The 27,333-nt window shown below is 45.3% G+C and overlaps 1 protein-coding gene across 1 annotated transcript; it reads right to left on the bottom strand.

The window, feature by feature from the left end:
* Positions 1 to 300: 300 nt before the first annotated feature.
* Positions 301 to 27,137, bottom strand: PCMTD2 (protein-L-isoaspartate (D-aspartate) O-methyltransferase domain containing 2). Its single transcript, XM_054980713.1, has 6 exons — positions 27,054 to 27,137; positions 14,950 to 15,286; positions 12,147 to 12,249; positions 9,005 to 9,176; positions 6,359 to 6,482; positions 301 to 3,406 (listed from the first exon to the last, which is right to left on the bottom strand). Exons 2-6 carry the CDS (start codon positions 15,254 to 15,256, stop codon positions 3,030 to 3,032), a joined length of 1,083 nt encoding a protein of 360 aa, XP_054836688.1. The 5' UTR covers positions 15,257 to 15,286; positions 27,054 to 27,137; the 3' UTR covers positions 301 to 3,029.
* Between the last annotated feature and the right edge of the window lie 196 nt (positions 27,138 to 27,333).

Below are 27,333 nucleotides of genomic sequence, written 5' to 3' on the forward strand. Positions count from 1 at the left end.
AATCTATGGAATCCCATTCACTGCTTTCAGTCATAGGAGGTGGGCAGTTGTTCAACAATCCCTTACAACTGCTTTCCCGATCTTTGGGGAAAATGCAGCGGGAAGCTCGAGACTGCAAAATCAGGCACTCCCTACCAAGGCCCCATTCCCTACTGGAAACAGCGCCCTACCCGGATGACCAGACCCGAAACATTCCTGTCCAAACACTGTGATACCGTTTATTTGTTCATACGAAATCTCAACAATGAGCTCACGTAATATAAAAGATCAGAAATGGGAACACGTTTATTGACACGCAGATAAAATTTGTATTTATTTATTTATTTTTTAAAAAATCACTTGCTTCTGCCATTTCTCCATGCCTCAGAAAGTGGTTTTCTTCCATCTTCATCTCTAACAGATATGTACACCTTCCATTACCGTATCGAAGCAAAACCTCTGGAGGAAAGCGTTTTTCTGCTCACGGGCCAACTGGGCAATCCTATCAAAAGCTATGGAATAACCACGCGAGGCCTAAAACTGCAGACAACGTGAACTGCAAAAAGTACACAGTTGCGGAGGGCAGGGAGAAAGTTTACAGACTTCACAGAAAATAATCTCGATAGATACAATTAGTGTACTAAGAACATCTACTGGCTGGTTTAAACAGTGTGTAAGTGCTGGTGTGTAGGAATACTGACAAATCCTCCTTCTGTCACACTACTACAATCTAACTTATTTAACAGTTTCACTGTGCGCACACGGAAGCACACTGATGCTACCTTTTTTTGTGTTTCGATAATAGGACAAAACTAGACAGATCACAATTGCCTGAACATGTTCTCTTTCAAACCAATTAAAAAGGGGGGTGTCTATTTTAATCCACCAGGTACCCAATTTAATTAAAGTAGGAACAAAACGAATGGAGAAAACACCCTCTCCAAATGTCCTTGGTAACGTTCTGGGAAAAGAGAAGTTAAACAATCCCTTTACTAAGAGATTTCCTGCGGATGTCTAAAATTCAACTTATTATTTTTAAAAAATCAAATTGGATGGCAACTGGTTAGCTTCGCCTACAAATTGCTGTGTGGAAAATAAAAAAGCCCTGCTCATGCCACTGGAAAAGCACATGCCAGGAAACTTATTGCCAATTACAGCAGATAATACTGGGCCAGCAGAACCAACAAGCCTGCCGCAGTATATGGACGTTTCGGATAGAGTTAGAAGATTCTAGTGGTTTAAAGCATTGTTACTAAGAGGCCAAATGGTACACAAGGGTTTTAAAAGCCAGTGGTGCGCTTCACTTTGCAGCTTTTAACTTGACAGAGAAAATCTATTTCGAACTCGCAGGTACAAAATTAGGATTTGAAAGCGACAGGTGATTAGTCAATCGTGAATGTGAGCGGAACAGCCGAACGTATAGAGCCCTTTTCACCATATAATTCCTGGGCTGCAGGTGGCCCCAGGTGAACCACAAAAACAAAGAGACTGCCACACTTCTGGCAGATTGAGTACGTGGCGACTGCTCCACTGGGGGAGGCCACGTTTTACACCACAGGCCTGGACAAGACCAATTCCTGTATCCTTATGGGTGGATTTACATATACAGATGGGAGAAACACAGCAGATTCTAACGGAAGACAACCTTCACTTGCAAGTACAGGAGACGAGGCTGACGAGATGGAAACTTACAATCCCAGTGGAGCATTTCCAATGGAGACATCTCTTCCTACATAATGGAAACAGTATTTTGGAGAGGAACCCTTCATGCTCCCCCACCCTCCAAATGTTTCAAGGGAGAGGAAAATCTGCGAACTTCAGAAAGACTTCTCCTCCTCTTTCTCTTCCTACCACTAATTCCTAGGCTAAGAATGGTTCACCGACATCCAAGAAAGGGTTCAAGTGGACGTTCCACAGAACGATTTAAAAGTTCTCTGTTCACTCATCAAGCTTACAGTGTGTAACTGCTGAACGGGGTGAAAATCAAATTAAGTTGAATTAGGCTGTAATTATCTCTCTCTTCTTCACAAAACCTACAAGAAGAGATTTCTAGTGCCCCGGGCTGCGGCAAAGGCCCCAATAGGGACAGTGTCAAAACTGTGCCCCCAAATTTGGTGGTTTTGGTTCCAGTTTCTTGGGGGTACACTGAGAAAAGGGAATCTACCTTTGCTCCAATTAGGAAAAAAAACACCTGTCCACATCACACACCTGGTGCAGCCCTCGCACAACAAACCCACAAACTTTGAAGAACCATCCCCTGAAGTTTCTTTCCCCTACGCTTCTCTGCCTAGATTTTCAGGCAACAGTGTCACCAGACAGAGGAAATGAGTACGTTTTTGGATGACCAACACCGAAGTCTTTTGAGCTGCTGTTTGTTTTTGAACCTCACATAGTATCTCAGTCATGTATCAAACACGAATTCTCCTAAAGAAAGCTGTTTTCTTAAAAAAATAATTATTGATGCCTTAAGGATCGAGTCCTTGATGACAAAAAAAAGTGTTGATTTTGCATTCAACAGATACCAAATCCTCCCAACTCTGGTGTGTGTGTGTCGCTAATATTGTGCTTTCCTGTGGGCATTGGGAAGAGACTCAGCTTCCCGGGTCAAATGCTGCTAATACTGCTGCTTTCCACTTTCCGAGTCAAGCGACTCATTTAGAGGCGCAGCTTAGTACAAGTTTAGAAAACTGCTGTTTGCCAAAAACGCAGCTGAGAGATCCACGGAAGTCTCAGCAAAGACACCGGGGTGTTTTTTTTTTTAACGTTCCCCCCCTCTACTGAACGAAATCTTCATTTCAGAACACAGTTGAACGTTTTGTGGACAGCCTGCCCCTTTCCCCCACCCCCACCCAAGGAAGCTCGGCTGTAGGACAAAAACTAGAGCACATAAACCGAGGGAAGGAATCTGAAAAATGCGATCACGTTTTAGGTACACGGCAGCCACATTCCCTGGCCAGCTTACACCATGCAAGCAAGTGGCGTACATTTGTCAAGCCCTACTGAGCGTTTCATTGTCCTGCCTACCTCTCGTTTCACGCCGACAAAGCACTTTATTTCTCTCTGTAATAAAGCAGGTAATATTTCAGCGGGTCAGGCAAAGGTAGGCTTAGGACCCTTTCTCGCAGGATGTTTACGGGAGGTTCGGGCTTCAGTTCGGGGACTCTTTCGACCTCCTCCCTGCTCTCTTCCTCAAACTCCTCGCAATTGTTATCGTCGGAAGGGTTGGAGATCCGACTGGCAAAAACCTCTTTGTCCAAGAAGACGATGGTTTCCATGCGGCGGCGCCGGACACGCCTTCGCTTAAACCGTGGTGGGTTCCTGAGGCCGTTTCCGCTTCGGCCAGCCGCTTCTTGGTGTATCAGCTTTTTAATGGTGCTGCGGATAGCGATGCGGGCCAGGTCTTGAAGGCTGCGGACCATCACGGGTGCTGAAAAATGTGGAAAGAGAAACTGGAGGAGAGGGGAACTGTGCCAGATGCAAGAATTGTCATGGGCTTTAAATCACGAACAGCAGATATAGATAGCTGGTCAAGAGAGAACGGAGACTTGCTGGATGGTTTGTCAGTAGGAATATATTCAGGCTGGAGCAGGCAACCAGCTAATTCCTGGGGCCTCTCTAATACACTTCTAAAAGCAAGGCAGGCCACAGTATTTCCATTACACGTGCACTCCTCTTTCTCTTCCCGCCTCTCCCAACAATCATATTTAAAGGGTTCCCAAGATTAGGCAAGTTGTGGGCATATTATTTATTTTTATTTATTTCTTTATTTCATTATATGCAGTGTATATTTCAAAATATATTTTAATTGTTTGTCAAGTCGCCTCTGACCTATGGCAACCCTATGAATGAAAGACCTCCAAAAGGTCCTATTATTAACATGTGTAATACAACATTTAACTAGTTACTGTTAAAACTGATTGGAAATGTTAGTGAAACGTCTCCCTTGGGTGCTGGTGATTCTTTTTAATAGTCACTTAGAGCTCTGCAGTTTAGTGCATAAACGTGAAATGCTGCTGTTCATTCGTAATCTTAAAATAATACTCCATTTGTTCCCCCGGGAAACTAACCATATGTACTAGAAAGTAAGATAACTCTGAATATACGACAATCCCCCTTAAAAATGTGATACATACAAAAAATATTATTGGACATAACTGTAATTTGTATGCAAATGTAAGATGACACCCTCCCTGCTTTGATGCTATGAAAAACTCTATCCTGTCATTTGAGTAAATACTATATGAAGAGTATTTGCAAAACTTCCATGACGTGTGGTGTATATTTATTGTCTGACTGTTGTTCTGAGGTGGTGGTTACTGCCTGGGGTTTTTCAGTGCTAGGTGGGAAGAAGTTCCCTTACTTTCCTGCTCTGTGTTTTAATTATTGTTTTTCTGTGTTTTCACATATGTATTTCAGTTTTGAACTGATTTTTAGGATGTGTTTGGAACGGCTTGTTTTAACCGAGCCTTGGTGGCTCTGATGGGACAGAAAGGTGGGGTACAACGTTCAGTAAATGATAACTAATAATTTTGGGTGAATGAATGAAAGACCTCCAAAAGGTCCTATCATTAACAGACTTGTTCAGTTCCTGCAAACTGGAGGACGTGGCTTCCTTTATTGAGTCAAGCCACCTCGTTTTAGGTCTTCCTCTTTTCCTGCTGCCTTCCACTTTTCCTAGCATTATTGATTTTCCCAGAAAATCTTGTCTTCTCATGATGTGACCAAAGTACAGTAGCCTCAGTTTTGTCATTTTAGCTTCTAGGGAGAATTCAGGCTTGATTTGATCTAGTACCCACTTACTTGTTTTTTTAGCTGTCCACGGTATCCGCACTCCAGTTGGGAGATGACTTGATGGCACATAACACACACACACACGCGCACACACACACTATTTTGGATGGGGGAAGACACGGCAGTGGGAAAAGACTAGTCAGGTAAGAGGAAGGAAGGGGACAGGCAAATGACTGTTTTTCATTTCTCTATGCCTCTCAACCGATGCTATCCTATCATGCCAGCATACCATTGTGTCTAAAATTGATGATTATCTAGACTGGAGGCAAGCAACAAACCCTGGATGGTATTAGGAAATTCTCATCTCTCAGCATTTCTTCAACTCTGTACTGGATTTTTGCCAATGTTATGCCTTCGTAAACTTGCATGTATTTACCCTATGGCATTGTTTATTGAAATGCCCTTGATACTGACAGTGCTAATCACATACTATGTAATCCGCCTTTTAGTCTCGGTGAGAAAGGTGGATTTATTGCAGCCCATTCAAAACTTTAACTAGCTTTGCTTGGGGCACCAGTTTTGGTGGGCCAGTTATCCACACTGTTAACAACATTATGGGTTGAATACGGCAAAGCACTTTAATTGGGGACGCCTTCAAAGACTCTTGAGAAAATACACTTGATTTAAAAAAAAAAGGTAGCTAGGCTGCTAGTGTACAGATTACAGAGAAAATACATCAGCGCTGAAAGAATGGTTGCTGACCACAATTCAAAGCACTGATTCTTTTCTTTAAAGCCCTAAATAGCCAGGGACCCTATGGGCTGTCTGCTCCCAGACGTGACTTCTAGCTTCCTCTGCAAAGACCGTACTCTGTGTGCCTCTACCTTCTGAGATGAGATGGGTGCCTATTAGAGGCAGGGCCTTCTCTGTTGTGGCACCTTGTCTTTGGAATATTTCTCCTATGCTAGACACCTAGAGCCAAATTTGATAAGCTTTACGTACCAGGTGAACACATCTCTCTTTTCCCAGGCATTTGGAAACTGTTGATGGAGGATGTTAAAATTGATTTGATTTTGGGGGAAAAGTTTTTCTGCCTTATGGTTTTGCTGCTTTGATTCTTATGGTGCTGGAAACTGTAGTTTTCATGCTACAGTTAGAATCATAGAGTTGGAAGGGGCCATACAGACCATCTAGTCCAACCCTTGCCCAGTGCAGGATCAGCCTAAAGCATCTCTGACAAGTATTCATCCAGCCTCCTCTCAAAAACTGCCAGTGAGGGGGAGCTCACCACCTCTCTAGGTAGCTGATTCCACTTTTGAACTACTCTGACCATTCTGGTCACTTCTATATTATTGTTTTTATCATGTTGTTTTTAAGATTTATTATGGAAAGCCGCCGTGTGATATTTTTTTTAGTGTCACAAGAGATGAAAATATATTGAATTACATTAAATCAAAAGAACATATTCTACTGTGCAATTAGGGTCCTGTAGCACTCTTAACACAATCACACAGGCACACCCAACGGTAAAGTAGAGACTGCAGGCCATTGGTTGGGAGGAAAGCCTCTGCTAGCCTCACACATGGCCAGCCCAAAAACCACGGCAATGACTGATCGCAAAAAGTCTCTATAGAAGAGGCAGACTTACGCAAATGAACAAGTTTCGACTTTCCCGAATCTGCATGGTTGGGCTGGATCAGAGGAGCAAAGGAAACCGCCAAAATCTTCTTGGTCTCCCAGGCAGAAGGGCCAGTTCGCGTTATCTTAGTCAGCTGCATTTGAAAAGAAAAACTCAAAATGAAGCCACATAAGCTAGGGCCAGTGAACAGAAATGGATCATATCTCCTGAAAATGGAAGCCTCTTTCAGAGTCTTTTACAGCAACGGCCCTCATCCGTTTGAAGCCTACAGGTACATTTGGAATTCTGAGAGGAGGTGCCATCTCAAAATGGCTGCCATAGGAGGAGGAGTCTAACCCAAAATGGCTTCTGCAGGAGGTGGAGCCAAACAGAACACCTGCCCCCTCACATCTCTTGGGAAGAAGGAAAGCCTGAAGGGGGAATGAAACCACACACTGACAAAGGAAAGCCCACGTGCTCACCACTCCTCCTGATCTTCCAGTGGAAAACCCTTTTGTTTGAATGAGGAAAGCCAATAACAAGCCTCGTTTTACAATGACTCCACCCACTTTCAGAAAGGCTTGGCAGGAGCCAAGTGATGTCGTGGCAGGGGCACATCAGAGGATGAATGGGGGGGGGACATAATGATGCAAGAAGAGCCCTGCTGGATCAGACCAGTGGTACACTGAGTCCAGCATCCCTCCCACACAGTGGCCAATCAGTTACTCGAGAGGACCAATAACAGGGCTCAGAGGCTGAGACCTTCCTCTGATGCTGCATCCTAGCACTGGTATTCAGAGGTTGACTGCCTCAGAATGGGGAGGTTCCCTTTTGTTACCATGGCTAGCAGGCCCGATAGACCTATTTATTTTAAAACACTGATATAATGCCTTTCTACTCAAATAGGGCCCCCAAGGTGCTGAACAAGAAAACATTAAAAACATTTAGAAGACTATAAAAACAACTCAATAAACACACACATGAAATAAAGAACAGGGAAGAGGGCCAGTAACAGTTATCAGGGGTAAGCCAAACAAAGCAATTTCCACGAGTTAGTCCGATCCCCTCAGTTCTGCCTTCCCCATTCTTCTGCCACAGCCGCTTATTACTCTGCTCTTTGCCAGGGAAGAATATTCAAGATTGCACGGGTGCCTAGTCCAATATTGTCTTCTCATTGCCAAGTTCCTGATGTGATAAAGTGAATCCCCACAAGTGGAAGATAGAAAATAACAACAAAGATCTAATAGAATTATTATTTTTATAGAATATTTAGTGGCAAAGTGCTCTGCAAAGTACATCAAAATCAATATACACAACATATACATCAACATAAGCCACCAATGGTCTCGAAAATGATCAATTTCTAGTCACAAGCATAGACAATTTCAAAAGTCAATGTAGATACATCAATCCAACAGGTGCAGACAAATCTGACGTCCAGACGTCCAAAAGTAGGTCTTAATAATAAAGGTAAGTAATATAGCATACAATATTGAAGTATAACCTAAAAAATGCTTATAGTGTGGTTCTTTTCACAGGTGGTGTCAGATTTGTCTGCACCTGTTGGACTGATGTATCTACATTGATTTTTGAAACTGTCTATGCTTGTGACTAGAAATTGATCATTTTTGAGACCATTGGCGGCTTATGTTGATTTATATATTTTGTACACTGATTTTGATGTACTTTGCAGAGAGCACTTTGCCACTAAATATTCTATAATAATAATAATGATGATGATGATGATGATGATGTCTTTATTGTTATTTTCTATCCTCTGCGTGTGGGGATTCACTTTATCACATCAGTGTGTTCGGTTTGGAGGAGTCTCTTTAGTTTGTGTGGGTTTCTCTTTGCCAAGGACAAGTCATCTTTTTCAAGACAGCCCGGTAAGGGAAGCAAGTGTCTATTATAGGCATCCTCTCGAGTCCTTCCCCACCTGAAGAATCAAAAAGAAAAAGGAAGCTGTTGCAGACACGGTTTGGCACGGCACAGGCAGGCTGCTGAGGGAAGCCTGCAGTCCCCTCCCTCCCAGTTTTCAGTGTGTTGCACCCACTCCCCATATTAAAAAAAAGGTAAAGGTAGCCCACCAAGTCATTACTGACTCATGGGGGGATGTCGCATCACACCGTTTTCTTGGCAGACTTTTGTTACGGGGTGGTTTGCCATTGCCTTCCCCAGTCATCTACGCTTGACCCCCAGGAAACTGGGTGCTCTCCACATACACATTTGATCTCTTCAACCTGTTCCAAGTGTGGAAATTCAGAGCGTGGCAAAAAGACAGAATGCTGGAACAATTTTATCTATAATTAAGCATAAATACACAACACACACATATGATTCACGTGCCATACCACCAGCCATCTGCATGCATTCTTTGCATTCTAATCGCGTTGGCTTCTCACCATAATTTGCTCGGCTTGCGAATCCTGTCCAGCACAAGCGGAGCAGCACTTAACTATGAGACCTTTCCTGACAGCTCCCCCTCCCCAATATCTTCTGGTTTTTTTGGGAGGAGGGAGTCCCTGTGAGCTTTGTGGCTAAGCAGTGATCTGAACCCAGATCTCTCCAGACCTACTACCGTAATAATTATACCACACTGACTTTCAATTCTGAGCCTAGAATTTGCAAGAGCCCCCAAGCAAACTCCTCGTCAAGAGAGTCGTCCTGACCAACCTTTTCCTCCAACGGCATGACGAGGACGCCGCCGACTTTCAGCAAACTCTTCATGTAATCTTCGTGTTCCTTTTGGACGCCGGCACCACAGTACACGCGGTCGTACTGGGTGCATTCCGGAGAGAGCTCTAAACAGTTGCCGGTGACAAAGGAAGGCTCGCAGAATTCAAACCTGACAACAGAGAAAGAGGGCTGCCAGCAAACCTTTTAGATAGCACGAGGCCACGCCTTTTCTACATATATAAAAGGGATTAAAGAGACAAGGCACAAAACCTTTTACTCTGAGGCAAGCATACATACGTATCTATGAAATCTAGTTAGATCTTTCAAAAGGCTCAAGCCTGGATAAATATTACAGTCCTGGGAGACATAGAGTGATTCCGCACTCGTTGGATAATGCACTTCCAATCCTCTTTATAGATCATTTGGAATGGATTTTTTTGTGCGCAGAACAAAAAATCCACCTCAAACGATTGATAAAGTGCATTATCCAACGTGTGCGGAATCAGCTGCACACTCCAAAATGTTATGGATTTCCCAAAAGAAGCTTAGCCAGCACAGTTTTCCAAGACAGTTGAGTTAAATATTTATTTATTTCAAATGTGCATTACAGAACACACATTTCCTGTGCGTTCAAAAAGGCCTCAAACCAAGCTTCTAACTGGCAGAAACTCTCCAGAATCCTTCGGCTATCTAAAGATCCTTTTAACTGGAAATGTCAAGCACTGACCCATCCATCCACACTCACACAAGAGCACGTGCTCCAACTAAGAGATACAGTTTTCTCTCTTCCCCTCTGTGCAGTACAATTCTCAGGTGCTTTTGGAAGAGCTATTCCAGCAGTTTGGATACATCCCGGGATTGGATACTTGTCTCATCAGAACCGGCTCAACGAATTGACCAGTCAACGATTGTCAAACAATGGATAAGCATTCCTAAAACGTTGCTTTAATCGCAGACAGGTGTGACAGAGACGCTACTTTAAAAAGATAATTGTTATGGCAAAACAATGACGTTTTTCAAAATATTGTGATGATTTCACAATGTTGGGGAAGGTTTCTATACGACCCAAATAATTCAACGAACAGTTCTCTTTTATTCTTCATACTTTACAAAGTTTTTTAAAAGTTATTTACAAAGTTAAAAAAATTAAAAGCTAAAGTGAAGTAATAACAACAACAACAACATTTGATTCATATACTGCCCTTCAGGATGACTTAAAACCCACTCAGAGCAGTTTACAAAGGATGTTATTATTATCCCCACAACAAAACCCTCTGTGAGGTGGGTGGGGCTGAGAGAGCTCTGAGAGAGCTGTGACTGACCCAAGGTCACCCAGCTGGCTTCAAGTGGAGGAGTGGGGAATCAAACCCAGTTCTCCAGATTAGAGTACCGCGTTCTTAACCAGTACACCAAATTTCTAACAGTAATAGCAACTGTCAGAAAAATGGGTTTGGAGATGCCACCTTTCATCACAGGAGAAGCTTTGCTATGATGCTATCTGTCCCCAGTGCTGGGCAGGAGGTTGGACTAGATGGTCTGTAAGACCCTTCTAACTCTGTGATTCAAGGACTGCTGCAGGGCTAGGGAGGCCAGCGTCATTCCCTTCTCTCTTTGCTGAAAAAAAGATACCATCATGAAATAAAACAGGTGAATTACCACTTTCACAGTGGCGTACTTGGATGGATGAAACGTGATAGTGGTAAATAAATATTCACACACACACACACACACACACACACACTTAGCTGACAATGTGTGATTAATCAGCCAATGTGACTATTCAAACACATGTCAAATTGGCCAAACTGATAAGCCAGTTTGGATTTAGAAAACTCACAGCACATAATCTCTGAAGCATTTATTGGAATGCACGGGTTTGCAACCTACCTTCTGAGAGCTAAACTACAAGAGATGAATTACACGAGGACACGCACGTGAAGGGAGTTGCGATGTTAGCCGGGAAGCCGGCTTCCTAGAAGGGGAGGTGAACCTGACAGAGCCTTACGGAGGTGAAGAGGAAATAAACCCTCTGAGAAGTCATCTTTGCTGGCTCTGTAGAGGGGGGAAATTGACAAAGCCTTCTGATCTGTCTTTGAAAACTCGGCTTCCTGGCTAACATTGCGACTCCCTTCATGTGTGCGTCCTCGTGTAATTCATCTCTTGTAGTTTTGCTCTCGGAGTTGCAAGGAGTCACACAGGCCATTTAGTTCAGTCCTTTGCCCTGCATAGGAAATCTGAAGCAAGAAACTCTCTGGCAGATGGCTGCTCAGACTCCGATGTCTGCTTGAAGATCTCCAGGGAAGGGAGAACTCTCTCACTTCAAGTAGCTACTCGTTCCATTGCCAACCTGTTATTACCGTTAGGAAATTTCTTCTAATATTGAACTGAAAACTACCCTTGTGTAACTTAAGACCTTTGGATGTAGTCCTGCCTGCTGGGGCAGCAGAGTCCTAATCTTCAATTCACACAACATCCAGGAGGAACACTCCTAACTGCTTTTCATTCCTCAATTCAGAGCTAAGCTACAGGAGACGAATTACATGAGGACGCGCACATGAAGGGAGTCGCAGTGTTAGCCGGGAAGCTGAGTTTTAAAAGAAATCGGAAGGATTTGTCAATTTCCACTCTCTACAGAGCGGCTAAGATGCTCCTCAGAGGGTTTATTTCCTCTTTGCCTCCTGAAGGATTTGTCAGTTTCACCTCCTCTTCTAGGAAGCTAAGAGGAAATAAACAAACCCTCTGAAGGTTTGCCACTCTTTGCCACTTTGTAGAGAGGGGAAATTGACAGAGCCTTCCGATCCAGCTTTTAAAACTCAGCTTCCTGGCTAACATTGCTTCACATGAGCGTCCTTGTGCAATTCGTCTCTTGTAGTTTAGCTCTCAGGCGCTACAGATGTGTTAAATTCACAGCAGTGAAAATAAAAGCCTCAGATGCACGTGAGCAAAACAGCAACATCAGAACACTTGGGGAAAATCCTTAATCCTTCTCTACCTTCTTGTAGCTAGCATCAAATACGGTGGTAAGCTAGCCTCTTAAATTCGCGCTGTTTGCCAACGTTGGGTGTTACAGCTAGGAGTCACCATCCAAAATGCCAGGATTTGGCTTTATTGAATGTTACGCACACCCCTCCAACCTTACTTGTCAAAACTGTCACTCGTTTTGATGAAGATGTCCAGTTTTTGCTTGGCGTATTCTATAACGTCAGAGTGGAGCTCCACACCGTGATTGATACCAAAAGGACCTGCATGTTTAAAAAGGGCAAAGTGAACGTCTTGAAGGCAGCTGGATGCTTCCCCTAAAACGCTCCCCTGGTTTGGTGCAAACGATGGAAAGGGTCATAGCGTTTGAAGTCTAATGCCTTCACTTAAGATGCAAATAACAGAGTGAATCTCACAAAAGGCAGAAATTCTGTTAACTAGCTGGACTGGACAACATAGAGACAAAATGGAAAACAGTACTGTGTTGAAGATGTAGACACATCCACTGTACATTAAATGCTACGGTTGGGCAGGGAAGGGCAGGAGTGGGGGAAGCTGCTACTGAGAGGAAAATCAGGAGGGGAGAGCAAGAAATTATATCTGAAAGAGCTGCAAACACATAGGAAGGGCTTTTTTTCTGGGAAAAGAGGTGGTTGAACTCAGTAGGTTGCCCTCGGAGAAAATCATCACATGGCTGGTGGCCCCGCCCCCTGATCTCCAGACAGAGGGGAGTGTAGATTGCCCTCCATGCCGCCGAGCGGCGTGGAGGGCAATCTAAACTCCCCTGTGTCTGGAGATCAGGGGGTGGGGCCACCAGCCATGTGACCATTTTCAAGAGGAGCCAGAACTCCATTCCACTGCGTTCCAGCTGAAAAAAAGCCCTGCACATAGGTATGTTTGTGCGTGTATGAACTCCACTCAGTACCTGGAAGTACCTATTTTCAAGATCCTGGAAAAGCACGCAGACTTTTTTGTTTGTTTCTACTGATGACTGTGAAGAGCGGTTCGAAGCAAGAGCTATTGAGAAAACCTTGCAAGGCGGCTTTCCCAAATGGTACTCTTGAGCTTCTGACTGCTCACCCCACCTTTCTGCTGAGAAAGAACGCCTCTCCCCTACCTCTAGACCTGCAGGCCAAGGAAAGGGACGTTCTGACTCTTTCCCTCAACTTCTACACCTCCGTTGAAGAAGGAAATTCGCAAGGAGGTTCTGCATTTACTCTCGGTTTTGGAGCTTCGTAATGGCATTCCACCCTGGAGAAGTCCATTTCCTTAAGGCAGTGGGGTAGCCAGCAAGTCAGCCACCACCCGCTGCCCGTTAGGCTTGCAACTTTATCATCACCATCACCATTATCATCATCATCATCATCACCTGCTCACCATACATAAAAAGGGCGGAGGACTGCGATTGATATCTTATGGCTGCTCATGCGTGGTGGGGTGGGGTGGGGGCGGATGGTCATATAGCTCCCCCCCCAGGTAGGAGACTGACAGGGAGGCTCATCAATGGATTTAATGTTGGTCTCAACCATATGCCTGGCGGAACATCTCTGTCTTGCACGCCGGCTGAAAAGATAAAAGATCTTGGCGGGCTTGGGTGTCTTCCGACAAGAGAGTTCCACCAGGTCGGGGCCAGGACCGAAAAAGCCCTGGCCGTGGTCAAGGCCAGTTGAGCCTTCCTGGGGCCAGGGACCACCCGCAGGTGTTTATCTACCGATCTCAGCACCCTCCGGGGCATATACAGAGAGAGGCAGTCTCTCAGGTATGCTGTTCCCAGTCCATTTAGGGCTTTATAGGTTAAAACCTACAATGAACTGTGCAAGGCCCAGACCCTTCTTCACTAAAATTAAATTTCAGATAAGTGAAAAGGATTTTGTCCAGGTGAGCCCTCTGTGTGCCTTACACATAAGTGATCCTGAAGGCTGACGTGCCTTCCGATACTTGGTGGTTCACAAGGTCAGCTGCTTGGAAGCCCCATTCGGACAAAACTTTTTCACTTCTACACAGTCCTTGGGACTGCTCCGGAAACTGTTCTGAGATTCCAAAGTCCTATGCTCAAAGGCTAACCAATGCACTAATGACATTTAGCAGTTGTGGTCAAAGGCCATTTCGCTGGGGAAACCACCCACTGATTGCTGATTTTGGACTTCAGAAAATGGCCGTGGCCGTTCCAGATCTGATAGCTTCCCTTTATCCTTGTGGCTGAAAGGAGGGGTCGTGAAGACACACATAATAGTGTGTCTTATTTTTATCACGTGGAGGGAAGGCGGCATAGCATAACCCGATCTCGTCAGATCTTTTTCAAACCTGAATCTTTTCGGGGTGCACACATCCCTACAGAAAACAGGTAGCCTTCTATTCACACAACTAACCCCAGCCCACAGAACTTGTATAGCTTTCAAGTCAGCCTGCTTCACACAGGCATACGCCCCAACTGACTGTTTAACACTCATCTTGCAACTGCGTACATGAAGCACCTCTGTTGGACAGCAGTGTCTTTTTGGTAGGCCATCGCTGGGAGAGGAGACAGGTGGGGACTTACAACTGGGGGCCGGGTGATTGGCATCTCTGGTGCAATGATGTCATTTCTGGCACAAATCAGAAGTGACATCATCAAGTAGGGGGGTGGAGGGGTGACGCTGTAGCATTCACCCCAAACTCTATGGTTTAACCTTAGAGTTTTGGGCAAATGCTAGAGCGTCATCCAACATGATGATGACATTTTGCCAGATGGTGCTGATCACCCCATTTCACTGGGGCATTTCCTCCCACTGCCCAGCTAATTGGGCAATGGCACTAGAAGGAATCCCGTCATACTGGGAGACCAGGGAACCCCTAGCCTGTGCAGAAATATGCAGAAAATGAACACCACCACTTATATCCTTCAGAGAACAGCATCGCCTGAACACTCCAGACAAGAAGCTCAATTTGCTGAACTAGTTAACCAAATGAAAAGGATCATTTACCCAGGATGAGCCCAACCATGGAACTCAAATAGCCGGTGCCGCTGCCCAGGTTCAAGAAGGAAAGCCCAGGTTGCAGATCCAAAGCTTCCATGACTTCAGAGTAAATACACGGAGCAGAGAGATGAATGTTCCCATGCTTCCAAGCCAAGTCTTTGTAAGCGTTGTCCTTAAACTCCTCCAGGTAGTAGTCTGCCCGGTCGACGGCCCGGAAGGCCTGCTCCACCAACTCCGTCCGGATGTACTGAGCCTCTTTCAGGTTGTCAATTAACTCATCGTTATCCTCTCCTGCACTCACGGCACCTCCCATCGTCCACGCTAATGGATTCCAAAATCAATTCTGGGTAGCAAGAGGAAGAAAGGGGGGGGGGAGTCACTACATTGATCAAAAGAAACAGCTCCATATATAAGTCCAAAAGAACCTAAGTTCACTGAAGACACATTTCTATGTTCAACCAGATAACACTAAGCCAAAAAAAAAAATCACTTTCAAGGGACCTTTAACCCTTTGAGAACTGAGGCTTCTCTTTCAAATATGCACAAAGCCATTAGTGCAATGAAAAAGCCCTTTGATCTTGCATGCCAGCGGCCCTTCCCGACAAGAGCTCATCACTTCATTGTTAGTGGCTCTCTTACGTTCCTTCTGGACGTGGAAGCGCAGATTCCTGTTGACAGTTTTATGTTGCATTTTTTTTCCAAAACAGAAGCAAGCTTTGCTTCTGCCAGCACTCAAAGCAGAGAAACACGACTCCTTTCATCAGTACCGCACAGAACAACTTCAAAAATATCTTACAACAATAGAAGCGGAGAGCTCCAGGCTTGCAGACCAAACCAGGCAGGGACCCCTATTTCTTGGTGTTTCTGGCATCGTCTTTATGATCTTGCTTTCTGTTCTAATTCCAACACTGTTTTGTGATTAAAACAATGTGTTGTCAGAATGACTCAAGAATCAGTAAGCGGGCAGGGTTGAGAGTCCCTGGAATTTCTTTATCTGGGTAAGATGGGTGGTCGCAGGGCCAAACTACAAGTGACGCCTGACACAGGTTGGACGCTTGTCAGCTTCCCTCAAGTTTTGATGGGAAATGTAGGCAGCTGGGCGGAATGTTGGACAAGTGACAGTTGAAAAGTCCATTGGACAGCAGTCAGAGAGCCAAGCTGCAAGACCAGGACGCCTACATTTCCCATCAAAACTTGAGGGAAGCTGACAAGTGTCCAACCTGTGTCATTCGTCACTTGTAGCTTGGCCCTCAGAAGCTCCACCTTGACTTCCTACCCCAAACGTCTGGTGTGCGCGCGAATTGTCATCAGTACACAAACAACACTCGGCACTCTCTTTCCGTTCCGTCTCATTCCAGGGCAGCAGTGAATATGCTTCAGCACTGTGCGGTGGCAGAGAGGGGGCCAAACGAGAGTGAACAAATGGACATTTAATTTAGATAAAATGGACATGGTGTTTATTTATTTACTTCATTTATAAGACATTTTTCTCCCCCAATGGGGATGCAAGATAGCTTACATCATTCTTCTCTCCTTCATTTTAACCTCACAACAACCCTGTGAGGAAAGGTTCATGAATATCCACCAATGGCTAAATTAACTGCTTATGTACGCAATAGACCAACCGCTGAATTTTGGGGGGAAACGGAGGGGCTTTTTTGATTATTTAGGCCAGAACTAACACTAATTAAGGTGACTTAGTATAATTTACTATAAAGATAAAAGGATGGAACACAGAGAATGATTAGTAAAATAATAGATATTAAATTTTGTATAAATATAAGTAATCAAGAAGAGATTTACAACATAACTAAGTTCTGTTACTAAAATTCTTGTATCTTAACATTTATCAGTTTAGCTCATTTTTAAATGTAGTGCATGTTTAAGTTATAAACTAAGTTTAGAGCTGTTATTTGTATAAGTTACTAAAAGTCTCAAGTTAACTGAGACTGAGTCAAGTATTGTTTGTATAAGCTTTTCTATGCACTTTCCATTGCCAAATCTTATCTATTTCAAAATAAATTATTTTTAAAAAACAACAACCCTGTGAGGTAGGTTAGCCCAAGTGTGTGTGACTGGCCCAAGGTCACCCAGAAAAGCTTCCATGCCAGAGCTAGGATTCAAACCTGGGTCTTCCTGATCCTCATCCGACACACTTAATTTTATAGATATATGTATTGTTACTGTGTCGTGTTTAGAACTGTGTGTTTTTTCTTATTCTCTATGTTTATTGTTTATTATGTTATGGTGTATAGTTTATAGTTTAAATAAAGAAAATTCAAATTGATCCTCATCCGCACACACTAATCACTACACCACACTGACTCTCATGGATGGGAGGGGGGACTGATCCAGGAACATCCCAACCGTAGGATTGGGATGGGGGATATAGGAACAGGAACTCAACCTGCTGTGGACGGGACTGCACTTCCCCTGAAAGCGCAAGCTCGAAGGCTGGGAGTGCTCCAGGACTCTTTATCATTGATATCCAGTTGGCTAGGAGTGCTTTTTACAAGTCTAGGTTGGTTGGCCAGTTGTGGGCCTTTTTGGAGAAAGCAGACCTGGCCACAGCTACATCCAGGCTGGACTATTTTACTGTGCTTTATATGGGGCTGCCCTTGAAGATGGCGTGGAAACTTCAACTGGTTTGGAATATGACAGGCAGAACACCAATTGGATCTTTCTGCAGTTAGCATGTAAGTCCGTTCTGTATCAATTACGCTCCCCTTGCCCAAGTCTGTTCTCTAACCGAAATATAAAGTGCTAGTTTTGATCTTTAAGGCCTTAAACAGCTTGGGTACAGAGCACCTGAAAAACTACCATCATGTGTGTATACCGGATGGTACTCCAAAATTATCTGAGGAGGCACTTCTGCCATAACTGAACTGCCAACTGCACAGCTGCCGTCACATTTAGTGGGAACCTCTGCAACAACCTTCTCGGCAGCCAGTTGCACACTTTGGAACTCCTAGGCTCATGAATTAAGTTTGGTCCCCTCACTACAGGTCTTTCGACACCAGCTGAAGGTTTTTATTTGAAAGGCTTTATAATTAGATTGTTACCTCCTGTTTCAACTTGTGGCTTTAATCCCAATTCTTAAAAAATGTTTTGAATTTTTAAAATTATGATCGACATTGGTTATATACTGCTGTTGGGATATAAGCTTTTGGGGACATTCTTTCATTTGGAAAGGAGGCATAGAAGTGTCCAGAGCCAATTTGGTGTAGTGGTTAAGACTCTGATCTGGAGACCGGGGTTTGATTCCCCACTCCTCCACTTGAAGCCAGCTGGGTGACCTTGGGTCAGTCACAGCTCTCTCAGAACTCTCTCAGCCCTGCTCCCCTCACAGGGTGATTATCCTGAGGATAATAATAACACACTTTGTAAACTGCTCTGAGTGGGCGTTAAGTTGTCCTGAAAGGCGGTATATAAATCAAATGCTATGTTACTATTTACAACAAATTAAAAAAAAAGAAATCCTGATTTTACAAACAGACCCATGTTGTCTGAAAATATCTGAGACAGACAGACAGTGGTGGAAAAAGAAACAGCCCGTTTGGTGTGAGAGCGAGTTTGGTGTAGTAGTTAAGAGCGGCAGGACTCTAATCTGGAGAGCCAGGTTTGATTCCCCACTCCTCTGCTTGAAGCCAGCTGGGTGGCCTTGGTTCAGCCACAGCTCTTCCAGAGCTCTCTCAGCACCACCCACATCACAGGGTGATTGTTGTGGGCATAATAACAACATACTTTGTAAAACACTATGAGTGGGTATTAAATTGTCCTGAAGGGCGGTATATAAATCGAATGTTTATCTTGTTGTTACTATTATTATTAGAATGCAAGTTTCACAAAGGAAACCCAAAGGGATCGATCCTGCAGATCTGTCCTTCTAATGGCATTGTTTTTCTCCCAATATAAAGAGCCTTCAGCTCTTTATACTGAGAGGGAGATGCATGGGTATAAGTCCATTGTAGCGAGGCCCACTGACTAATTGATTTGGCCCTCAGGCCACCAGAACAAAAAAGTTTTTAAAAACTTACTGGGTACACACAATACTTAACTGTCATTAATAATGTAGCTCCTTGGATCCAGGTCTAAAATCAACTGAAGTCTGCAACTCTAGCTATGGACAAATAAGCCTGTGGGGTCAGGACTGCAGGTGGCTCAGAAGGCCAGGATGGAGGAGGAAGAACCAACTGAAGTGGGAGAGAAGGCACATGGGCAAATTCGGACTTGCCTCTGTGTAACGATCAAAACAGCCATGAAATACAGTGTGTTGCTCTGGAATGGCAGGCAATGCTAAATAAGGAAAATAACACATATACTTGTTTGGTGTTAATTGATGTGAGATTCCCACATTTTATCTTGGGGAGAAGAAGTAGCGTGGAGTTACTTTGCAAGTGGGTCCTGAAAACCAGCAAGGGTTTCGAAGTGGATCACACTTCAAGAAGTCTGAGAACCACTAATCTAACACAAGACTGGCAAGGAGCTGGCGTATGTGTTGGGATGGGGGGTGGGTGGTCCTCTGGAATCCATTTTCACTGATGGCATCACAAATTTGACACACAAAGTATTCTTGGGCAATACTAGAATTTTTCAAAGACTCAATAATAGTGAGCAAGAATTTAATTGGTAATGCCAAAGGTCTTCTCCACACACCATTAGCATAAAATTCGGGGGGCGGGGGGGGGGAGGGGAAACAATGTGATTTTTTAAATGTATAGTTGCTTTCCTCTTCTGGCAAGAGCTGCAAAAAGCAGCCAAAGCAACATCTGCTCCAAGCATAGAACGTTCTGCCACAGCATTATTGCATGTGTCCAGCCCAAAACAAAACAAAAGAGACCCAATATATATCAACAACCTATGACCAAAACCAGAAGTTACTGCAAGATCCCAGCAAGACATGGCAGTTCACTGCCATTCCAGCACAATCCATTGGTTGAAACAAGATTATCTGCATTTCAGTAGAATCACCATGTGCAAAAATCCAAACTTTGCTCTGGGGGGGAAGTCTATGATCAAAGTTATCGAACGGATGATTTATGCAAAACAACGTCCTTTGCAATGCACTTGCCTAATTTGCAGGCTTTTAATTGGAAGTCTTCGAGGCGCTGCACAATTAGGGTTTTTTGGAATAGAGTAATGGCAAGGGCAAAAGTACAGGGGCACAGCAGAGGTAGGAGACAACAGGCGCTCAGAGGAATGTATCTGCCCTTTGGATAATTACTAAGTGGGCTATGATTTAGGAGCTAAAGGAAAGTTTTTAGCCCTAGAAGAAACTTCTCACAGCTATCATGGAAGGAGGTAAATGTGGGTGCGGGGGGGGGGGAGTGTTGGAGACCCTCAAGATCTGCACCTTACTCTCAAGAAAAGCTGTGCCCAGGGGTCATTTTGTAGAAAAAGAGCTGGAGGGACTCATTAGCATAACTCATTAGCATATTCCACGCCCCTTGCCATCACCGGAAGTGTGCCATTAGCATAACTGATTTGTGTGTGCCGCACCCCCTGACATCACCTATCCTGGCTGTTTTGGACCCAATCCTGGCCATTCAGGGCCGAAATTGGGCCCAAAATGGCAAAAAGGGGCTGAAAATGGCTGAAAAGGGGCCCAAAATGGTCAGGATCAGGCCACTGCTGAGTGGGAGAATGATCGACCACCCGTCAGAGGCCCAATCCGGGCCGTTTCGGCCCCAATCCAGGCTGAAATGAGCCCAAAATGGCCGAGAGTCAGGTGGGTGGGGCCACCTGACATGTGACCTCTTTGGGGAACTGCCGGGACTGCGTTTCTGTGAGTCCCCCCTCGAAATGAGCCCTGGCTGTGCCTAAGAATGCACTTTCAGCTTCCACCAGCCACCCACGAACTGCCTGGCAAGGGAACGATGACGTGGGCTCTACCTTCTGCTCTAGATTGGCCTTCTCACAAATCACAATTGTTGATTAACTGGCGCTTTTCAGCAGATGGCTGCAGAGATGGGAGGACACTAAATCAGCAACTCCTGATTTTCACAGACATGTTGGCGGCAGACCTGATGCCGTCTCCCTCTACGCCCTCCCCGGGAACCCAGCGTTTCCAGGAAGCCTTTGGCCACATCTTTCGCGCTCTCCCCCAAAAGCCACAGGGGCCAGTAACGTTTTATCATGAAAGAGCCAAACTACGTCAGCGAATAAATATTTACTTGTGGTCCCCGGCCCTAAGGAATCCCGCCTCGCTTCAACCAGGGCCAGGGCCTTTTCAGTCCTGGCCCCAGCCTGGTGGAACGCTCTGTCAGTGGAAACCCGGGCCCAGCGGGACATATTATCGTTCCGCCGGGCCTGTAAGACAGAGCTGTTCCGCCAGGCATTCGGTGATTGAAGGGGGCGGTGCCATGTCGGCCTCCCACCTTTGGGGTGGGGGAGGGTTCTCCCCACCACTGCACTTTGTTAATTTGTTTTATTATTTATATACTGATTTTAGTTCTTGTTTTTATCAATTTTAACTGTTCACCGCCCAGAGCTCCTGGGGATGGGCGGTATATAAATTGAAAAAATAAACAAAATAAATAAATAAAATTCAGAGCAAGAGATCAACAACGAGCCAAGAAAGTATGCAACTTAACACTACTGATAGTTGAGATGTTGATTAACAACCCATAAGACTTCTACAGCCCGCACATGGGTTGCTGCGGAACACATGAGGTGTCACAATAACTAATGAATATACATGGGAGTAGCCAGAAAGGTTGTTTTAGAGCACCAATGTCATCATCATCAATATCATCATCATAACAACAATAATTAATAATAGTTATTAATATTGTGTTGTGTGAAATTCGAATAATAATAACATTCGATTGCCCTTCAGGACAACTTAATGCCCACTCAGAGCGGTTTACAAAGTGTGTTATTATTATGCCCACAACAACAATCACCCTGTGAGGTGGGTGGGGCTGAGAGAGCTCTGAGAGAGCTGTGACTGACCCAAGGTCACCCAGCTGGCTTCAAGTGGAGGAATGTGGAATCAAACCCGGCTCTCCAGATTAGAGCCCCGCGCTCTTAACCACTACACCAAACTGGCTCTCATAAATCTCTGCATCTGGATTACTGGCAGCGCCTATCATTTCCTTTTCTGTACAGCATCTCCAAGAAGCCACTTTAGTTCCATAATAATCTTTGCCTGCCATTCCCCCTTCACATCTTGGCTATTCTTACATCCCACCTGCCCCCTCCAGTAGACCTTAAAGATTTCATTTTTTTAAAGAGGCCACATTTGGTCCCCTACTGAGCCACATTTGGCTCTAGAGCCGTATGTCGCAGACCCCTGGCGCTAACCAAATTTGCTGACATCCATTTGTTTCCCTCCCCTCTCCCTCCCCTCCCTTAGTTGTCTCCCCCCACTGTTGTAACTTAAGCTGCCCGTTCCTTGGGGACAGAAGCCTCCTTTCCCACGTTGCTTGTAAATTTGAGAAGGGTAACAAAGGGCAGATATTCCATCATGAGCTTTTGCTTATGTTGCTCTACCATGCACCAAGTACACTTACAGGGCAGCAGAAATTAACCTACAGCCCTTACACTTCCCAGTGTGTCCCAAGAAGCCACTTTTAAACAACAAAGAAAAGACTTCATAGGAATTTACTCATGAGCTCCCAGATTCCAGAAAACGTACTGGGCATGGAGAACCGAATATAAACAAAAACCCTAACTGCCCTCAATGTGACTGAAACACAAATGTATCCCTTTCCAGCTTTCTTCTACATCTCCTTAATACGACTTAGGCCACGTTCTTTAAAACGCGCACACACACAAAAGAGCTTTGACCACTATAATTTCCCCCCTCCCCCATTCTGCACAAAATGACACGAGCCAAATAGTTTGTGTCAAAGAGCTCCGGATGCAAGACATCTGCCCTCTGACCTGGCGGCGATCCAGTTACAGGGTTATTAACATGCCTCTTGTGTGTTCTGTTGTGCCGCTACAAGAGACAATTGGTTTGCAGCCAAATCGGGGCACACTTCCTGAAAAAAGGGTCTCCTGTCTCCATTGCCCTAACACAGAAGGCTGCGTAGCACAAGGGGCGAGAGAGGGTGGCGAAGAGTAATGAACAGTTCTCTTCCACCGCACAGAGACGTACTCATTTTGCAGCCAAGACCTGCTGCACCCAAAAATGCACAACTGACAATCACCAAAAGATTTGTGTGGCCCATTTCTTTTTTTTCCCCCTTCCCCTAGCACCACAATGATAGACTCTGGCATCTTTCCTGTGCCTCGTGCAGACAGACAAGAGCCAAAACATTGCTGGAAGGATTGCAAGCCAAGACACTCAATGGTACCACAAAATGAATACGAGTTATAGAATTTAACGTGCTCTCCCAGATACCCATAGGAGGATATTGGAGAGAATGAAACACTCGTCATGCTTAAAAACTGGATCAAGGCTGAGGAAAATGCTCGGATTAGAAACACACAAAGAAAACAGCAATGTTCCACAAGGCACAAAAGGAAAGAGTGAAGTCTGGCAAAAGTGGAGGAGAGAGGGGCCAAATCTCCCATCAGCTGTTTTTGGGACAGCTAAGCAATTGGCTCTAGCGCCACTGGCCTTTGACGGTCTGCTAAGGGGTAATTATGAAATGTCGAAAGGTTTTTGCCTACAGGTTAATTTATAACAAAAAGAAAAACATGTTTTCAAGTTTATATGGAGAGATTCTCATACCAAACTGCCTTCTGGTTCATCAGACCGAGGCTCCGTCTAAATCGGTATTGTCTACACTGGCTGGCAGCAGCTCTTCAGTTTCGAAAGGAGAAAAAGGGTCTTTGCTGCCATCTGCCATTTGAGATCCTTAAACTGGAGACTGTATCTGTGGCCTTTTGCTTGTAAAACATGTATTCTGCCTACCAGCCTCCCCAACGTTACATTTCTCCTTTGGATTTAGTACAGACCACACAACTGTTCACATTTGGATAAAACACCACGCCTGAGCTCCGTAAGTGTGAATGCTGAACGGCTCCATTTGTGAAGCAGTCCACTGGGTAACAAAGCAATGCACACTTCCGGCTCCAGCCTGCTGTCCGTAGAGTACAGAAGTTCGTAATCCTTGATCTATACCATATTGCATATACATACTGTTAGAACAATGCCGTTATTATCACATTGGAGAACTTCCTATTAAAACAAGAGGAGGAAACAACAGAGCTTTTCTTGTGGAGGCACCTTGCTTACAGCATTCCCTCTCTGCATCCATTCACCTACAGACTTATTTGGTTTTTGTCTTCCCCAAGATTTTATTCATGCTTAATTTTGGCTATTGTACGTATTTTTATCTGCTGGGATTTCATACCGTGGATTTGTATTTTAATGACATTGTGATAGTGTACTTTAATAACATTTTAAGCCACCTTGTGAATAGGGGTAGGATAGAAATATTTTAAAATTCAAAAATACAGAGAGAGGCTTTACTTCTTTACAATGGACGCGGTATTAAGGCAAGGGAAAACTTCTGTATCCTACTCATGCACATTATGATGGAGGTGAAATTACTTCAGAGGCAGAGACGACGGAGAACGAAGACTTATGATGACAGATAAAGGAAGGGAAGTACAATTGTTAATAACGGTTTCTATAGCCCCTTTCACAGGTCATCCTCAATTGTTCCAGAGGGCTGAAGTGTACAATATAAATAAAAAGAGAGGTACATTTAGAATTTTGCTCCCATTTATGAGGCTCAGAGCGGGAGGAACCATATTACTAGGAGATTACAGCCATCTCTGACCACATGGCAAGGTGGCTCTTCTTACCGCATAGATGGCAGAATCACTGTAAAGAGGGAAAGTGAAGCAAAGTCCTGCAATGAAAAATAATGAGATAGCTTTCCCAGTTGTAGACAGCCAAGAAAGAGGCCATTACTAGGGAAGGGGAATGAAGCCATCTTATAATAAATAGAAACACATCAGGAACACAGGATATTGCCATGGGCAAAGAGAGAAGGGAAAAAGGTTACAAAAAATAAGAGCAGCCATGCTGGATTGGACCAACAGGCCATCTAGCCCACCACATAACAGCCAAGATGGCTAGGGTTGCCAGCTCCAAGTTGGGAAATTCCTGGAGATCTGGGGGCGTGAAACCTGGAGAAAGTGGGGTTTGGGGAGCGAAAGGACCTTAGCACGGCATAATTCCATAGAGTTCACCCCCAAAAGTAGCCATTTTCTCCAGATGAACTGATCTCTGTGGCCTGGGGACCAGTTGTAATTCCAGAAGATCTCCAGCCACTACCTGGAGGCTGGCAACCCTAAAGATGCCCCAGAAAACCTATAAAGAGGGCATGGAGGCTAAAGCTTCCTGCTCTCAGCCCCCAGAGCTGGCATTCAAAGGTGTATCTCTGAACATGGAGGGTCCCTTTCTTCACTGTGGCTACTAGCTTCTACCAGACCTCTCCACGTGAATCTGGATAATCCCCTTTGAAAGCCAGCTAAATTAGTGGCTACATTGCCACATCCTGTGGCAGTAAATGCCACCAGTGAATTACTGAGAGTGAAGAAGTACTCCTCTTTTATCCATCCTTTTTTTTTTTTAAAAAAAATCAATGTTAAGAGTGACTCTTCCTCGCGGTCAGGGAATAAGATGAGGCGTGGAAAGATTCCAATACGTGCTGTTATAAGGACGAGAGGCATTAAAATGTTGCTTGAAGGTTCCATCACAAACAAGAAAGAGGAAATGCTGGGATATCCCATTATTGTTGCTGCTCGCCCCTCCCCAAGGAGCATGATTGTTTCCGGGGGGGGGGGGACTTTTATAATCACAGGAGACCATGAAAATGTCAATCTACAGGGGCAAGAAGAGGGCATGATCATGGGCAGACACTGCAATACAATGCACTGAATGGGTTATTAAGAAGAGGGGGCACAGAGCAGGCCTGGTAGCTGAAAGGTCTGGAGAACGATTGCCAACCTCCAGGTGTGGCTGGAGATCTCTCAGAAATACAAATAATATCCAGGCTACAGAGGAGGGAAGGTGGCACGGTATAGCCAGACCTCATCAGATCTCGTAAGCTAAGTTGGGTTAATATTTGGATGGGGGACCACCAGGGAAGACTCTGCAGAGGAAGGCACAGGCAAACCACCCCTGCTTCTCACTTGCCTTGAAAGCCCCAGCAGGGGTCACCATAAGCCAGTTATGACTTAAAAGTACTTTACACACACATCTAGGCTACAGAGATCAGTTCTCTGGGAGCAAGTAGACTCTCTGGCATTATACCTTGCTAAGGTCCCTCCCCTTCCCAAACCTTGTCCTCTCCAGGCTCCATCGTCCAATTTTCCAGGAATTTCCCAAGATGGAGCTGGTAACCTTAATGAACACTTCCATTACTGGGAGAGAAAAAGAGTAAAGTTTTGCACGGTTTGCCTGGAGGACAATAGGCAGGTTAAAGTCTGGTGTTATTGGAAGGGGGAAGGAGTGAAGTTTTGCACTCACTGCACTGGAAGGTGGGAGAACGGGGGGGGGGGAGAAAGCTTAGCATTATAGGAGGAGGGAGTGAAGTTTTGCAGGCATTGCACTGGTGGTTGGGAGAAAAGAGGGGAGAAAGTCTAGCATCATTGTTGGGGGGGGGGAGTGAAGCTCTGCACTCACTGCACTGGAAGGTGGGAGAAGGGGGGGAGAAAGCTTAGCATTATAGGAGGAGGGTGTGAAGTTTTGCAAACGCTGCACTGGTGGCTGGGAGAAGGGGCGGAGAAAGTCTAGCATCACTGGAGGGGGAGTGAAGTTTTGCAGGCATTGCACTAGAGGGTGGGAGAGAAGCGGGGGACTAAAATCTGGCGTCATCGGAGGCGGGGGGAGAGTGAAGTCCTCCCCATCCCCCCTAAATGATCTCTGGGGTCCCCTTAGCAACCAGGACGGGGGGGGGGGAGAGAAAGAAGGGGCTGGGGACCCCCTCCCTTGGCCATGTAGGTTCAAGTGAAGACCCTGGGGTGAAATGGGGGGGCTCCCCTGAACGGGTTCTTTGCCGAGAGGGGGAGCTAACGGGGGGGGGGTCAGAGAAAGGCCAGGGGACCAGGCGGGGGGGGCTATTATGAAGGGGGCGGGGCTTCCCCCAAAACTGAGGGGGGAGATTGAAAGGGGGGGAGGCTGAGAGGGGCTTCGGCTCTACCTGTCCTCCTTCCTCCTCCTCCAGCCGGCCTTCCCCTTCTTCCTCCCCGCCGCGTCCCACAGCTGTAAACACTGGCCCAGCTGGAGAAACACCCCCCTCAGGGCAGCGCCACTGCGCACGCGCGGCGCAGGCCAAGCGCACGACGCGCAGGGGGGTGGGGGGTGCGCGCGCAGCTCGGGGGGAACGTACCATTCGGGCGGCAAGGGGAAAAGGAAAGGGGGAGACGGAGGCTGGAAGAAGGGAAGGTACCATTGAGTGGAGAGGTGGTGGTGGGAGGGGA

The sequence above is a fragment of the Eublepharis macularius genome, chromosome 5, assembly GCF_028583425.1.
Source record: "Eublepharis macularius isolate TG4126 chromosome 5, MPM_Emac_v1.0, whole genome shotgun sequence".
In the NCBI taxonomy this organism is placed as follows: domain Eukaryota; kingdom Metazoa; phylum Chordata; class Lepidosauria; order Squamata; family Eublepharidae; genus Eublepharis; species Eublepharis macularius.

Excerpts from the sequence above, each read along its gene's own strand:
- PCMTD2 (XM_054980713.1), bottom strand. The coding sequence starts at position 15,256 with ATGGGAGGTGCCGTGAGTGCAGGAGAGGATAACGATGAGTTAATTGAC. Across the intron at positions 12,250-14,949 it reads CATGGTTGGGCTCATCCTGG|GTCCTTTTGGTATCAATCAC; the intron begins GTAAATGATCCT and ends TTAAACATGCAG. Across the intron at positions 3,407-6,358 it reads GTCGAAACTTGTTCATTTGC|CACCCGTGATGGTCCGCAGC; the intron begins GTAAGTCTGCCT and ends CACATTTTTCAG.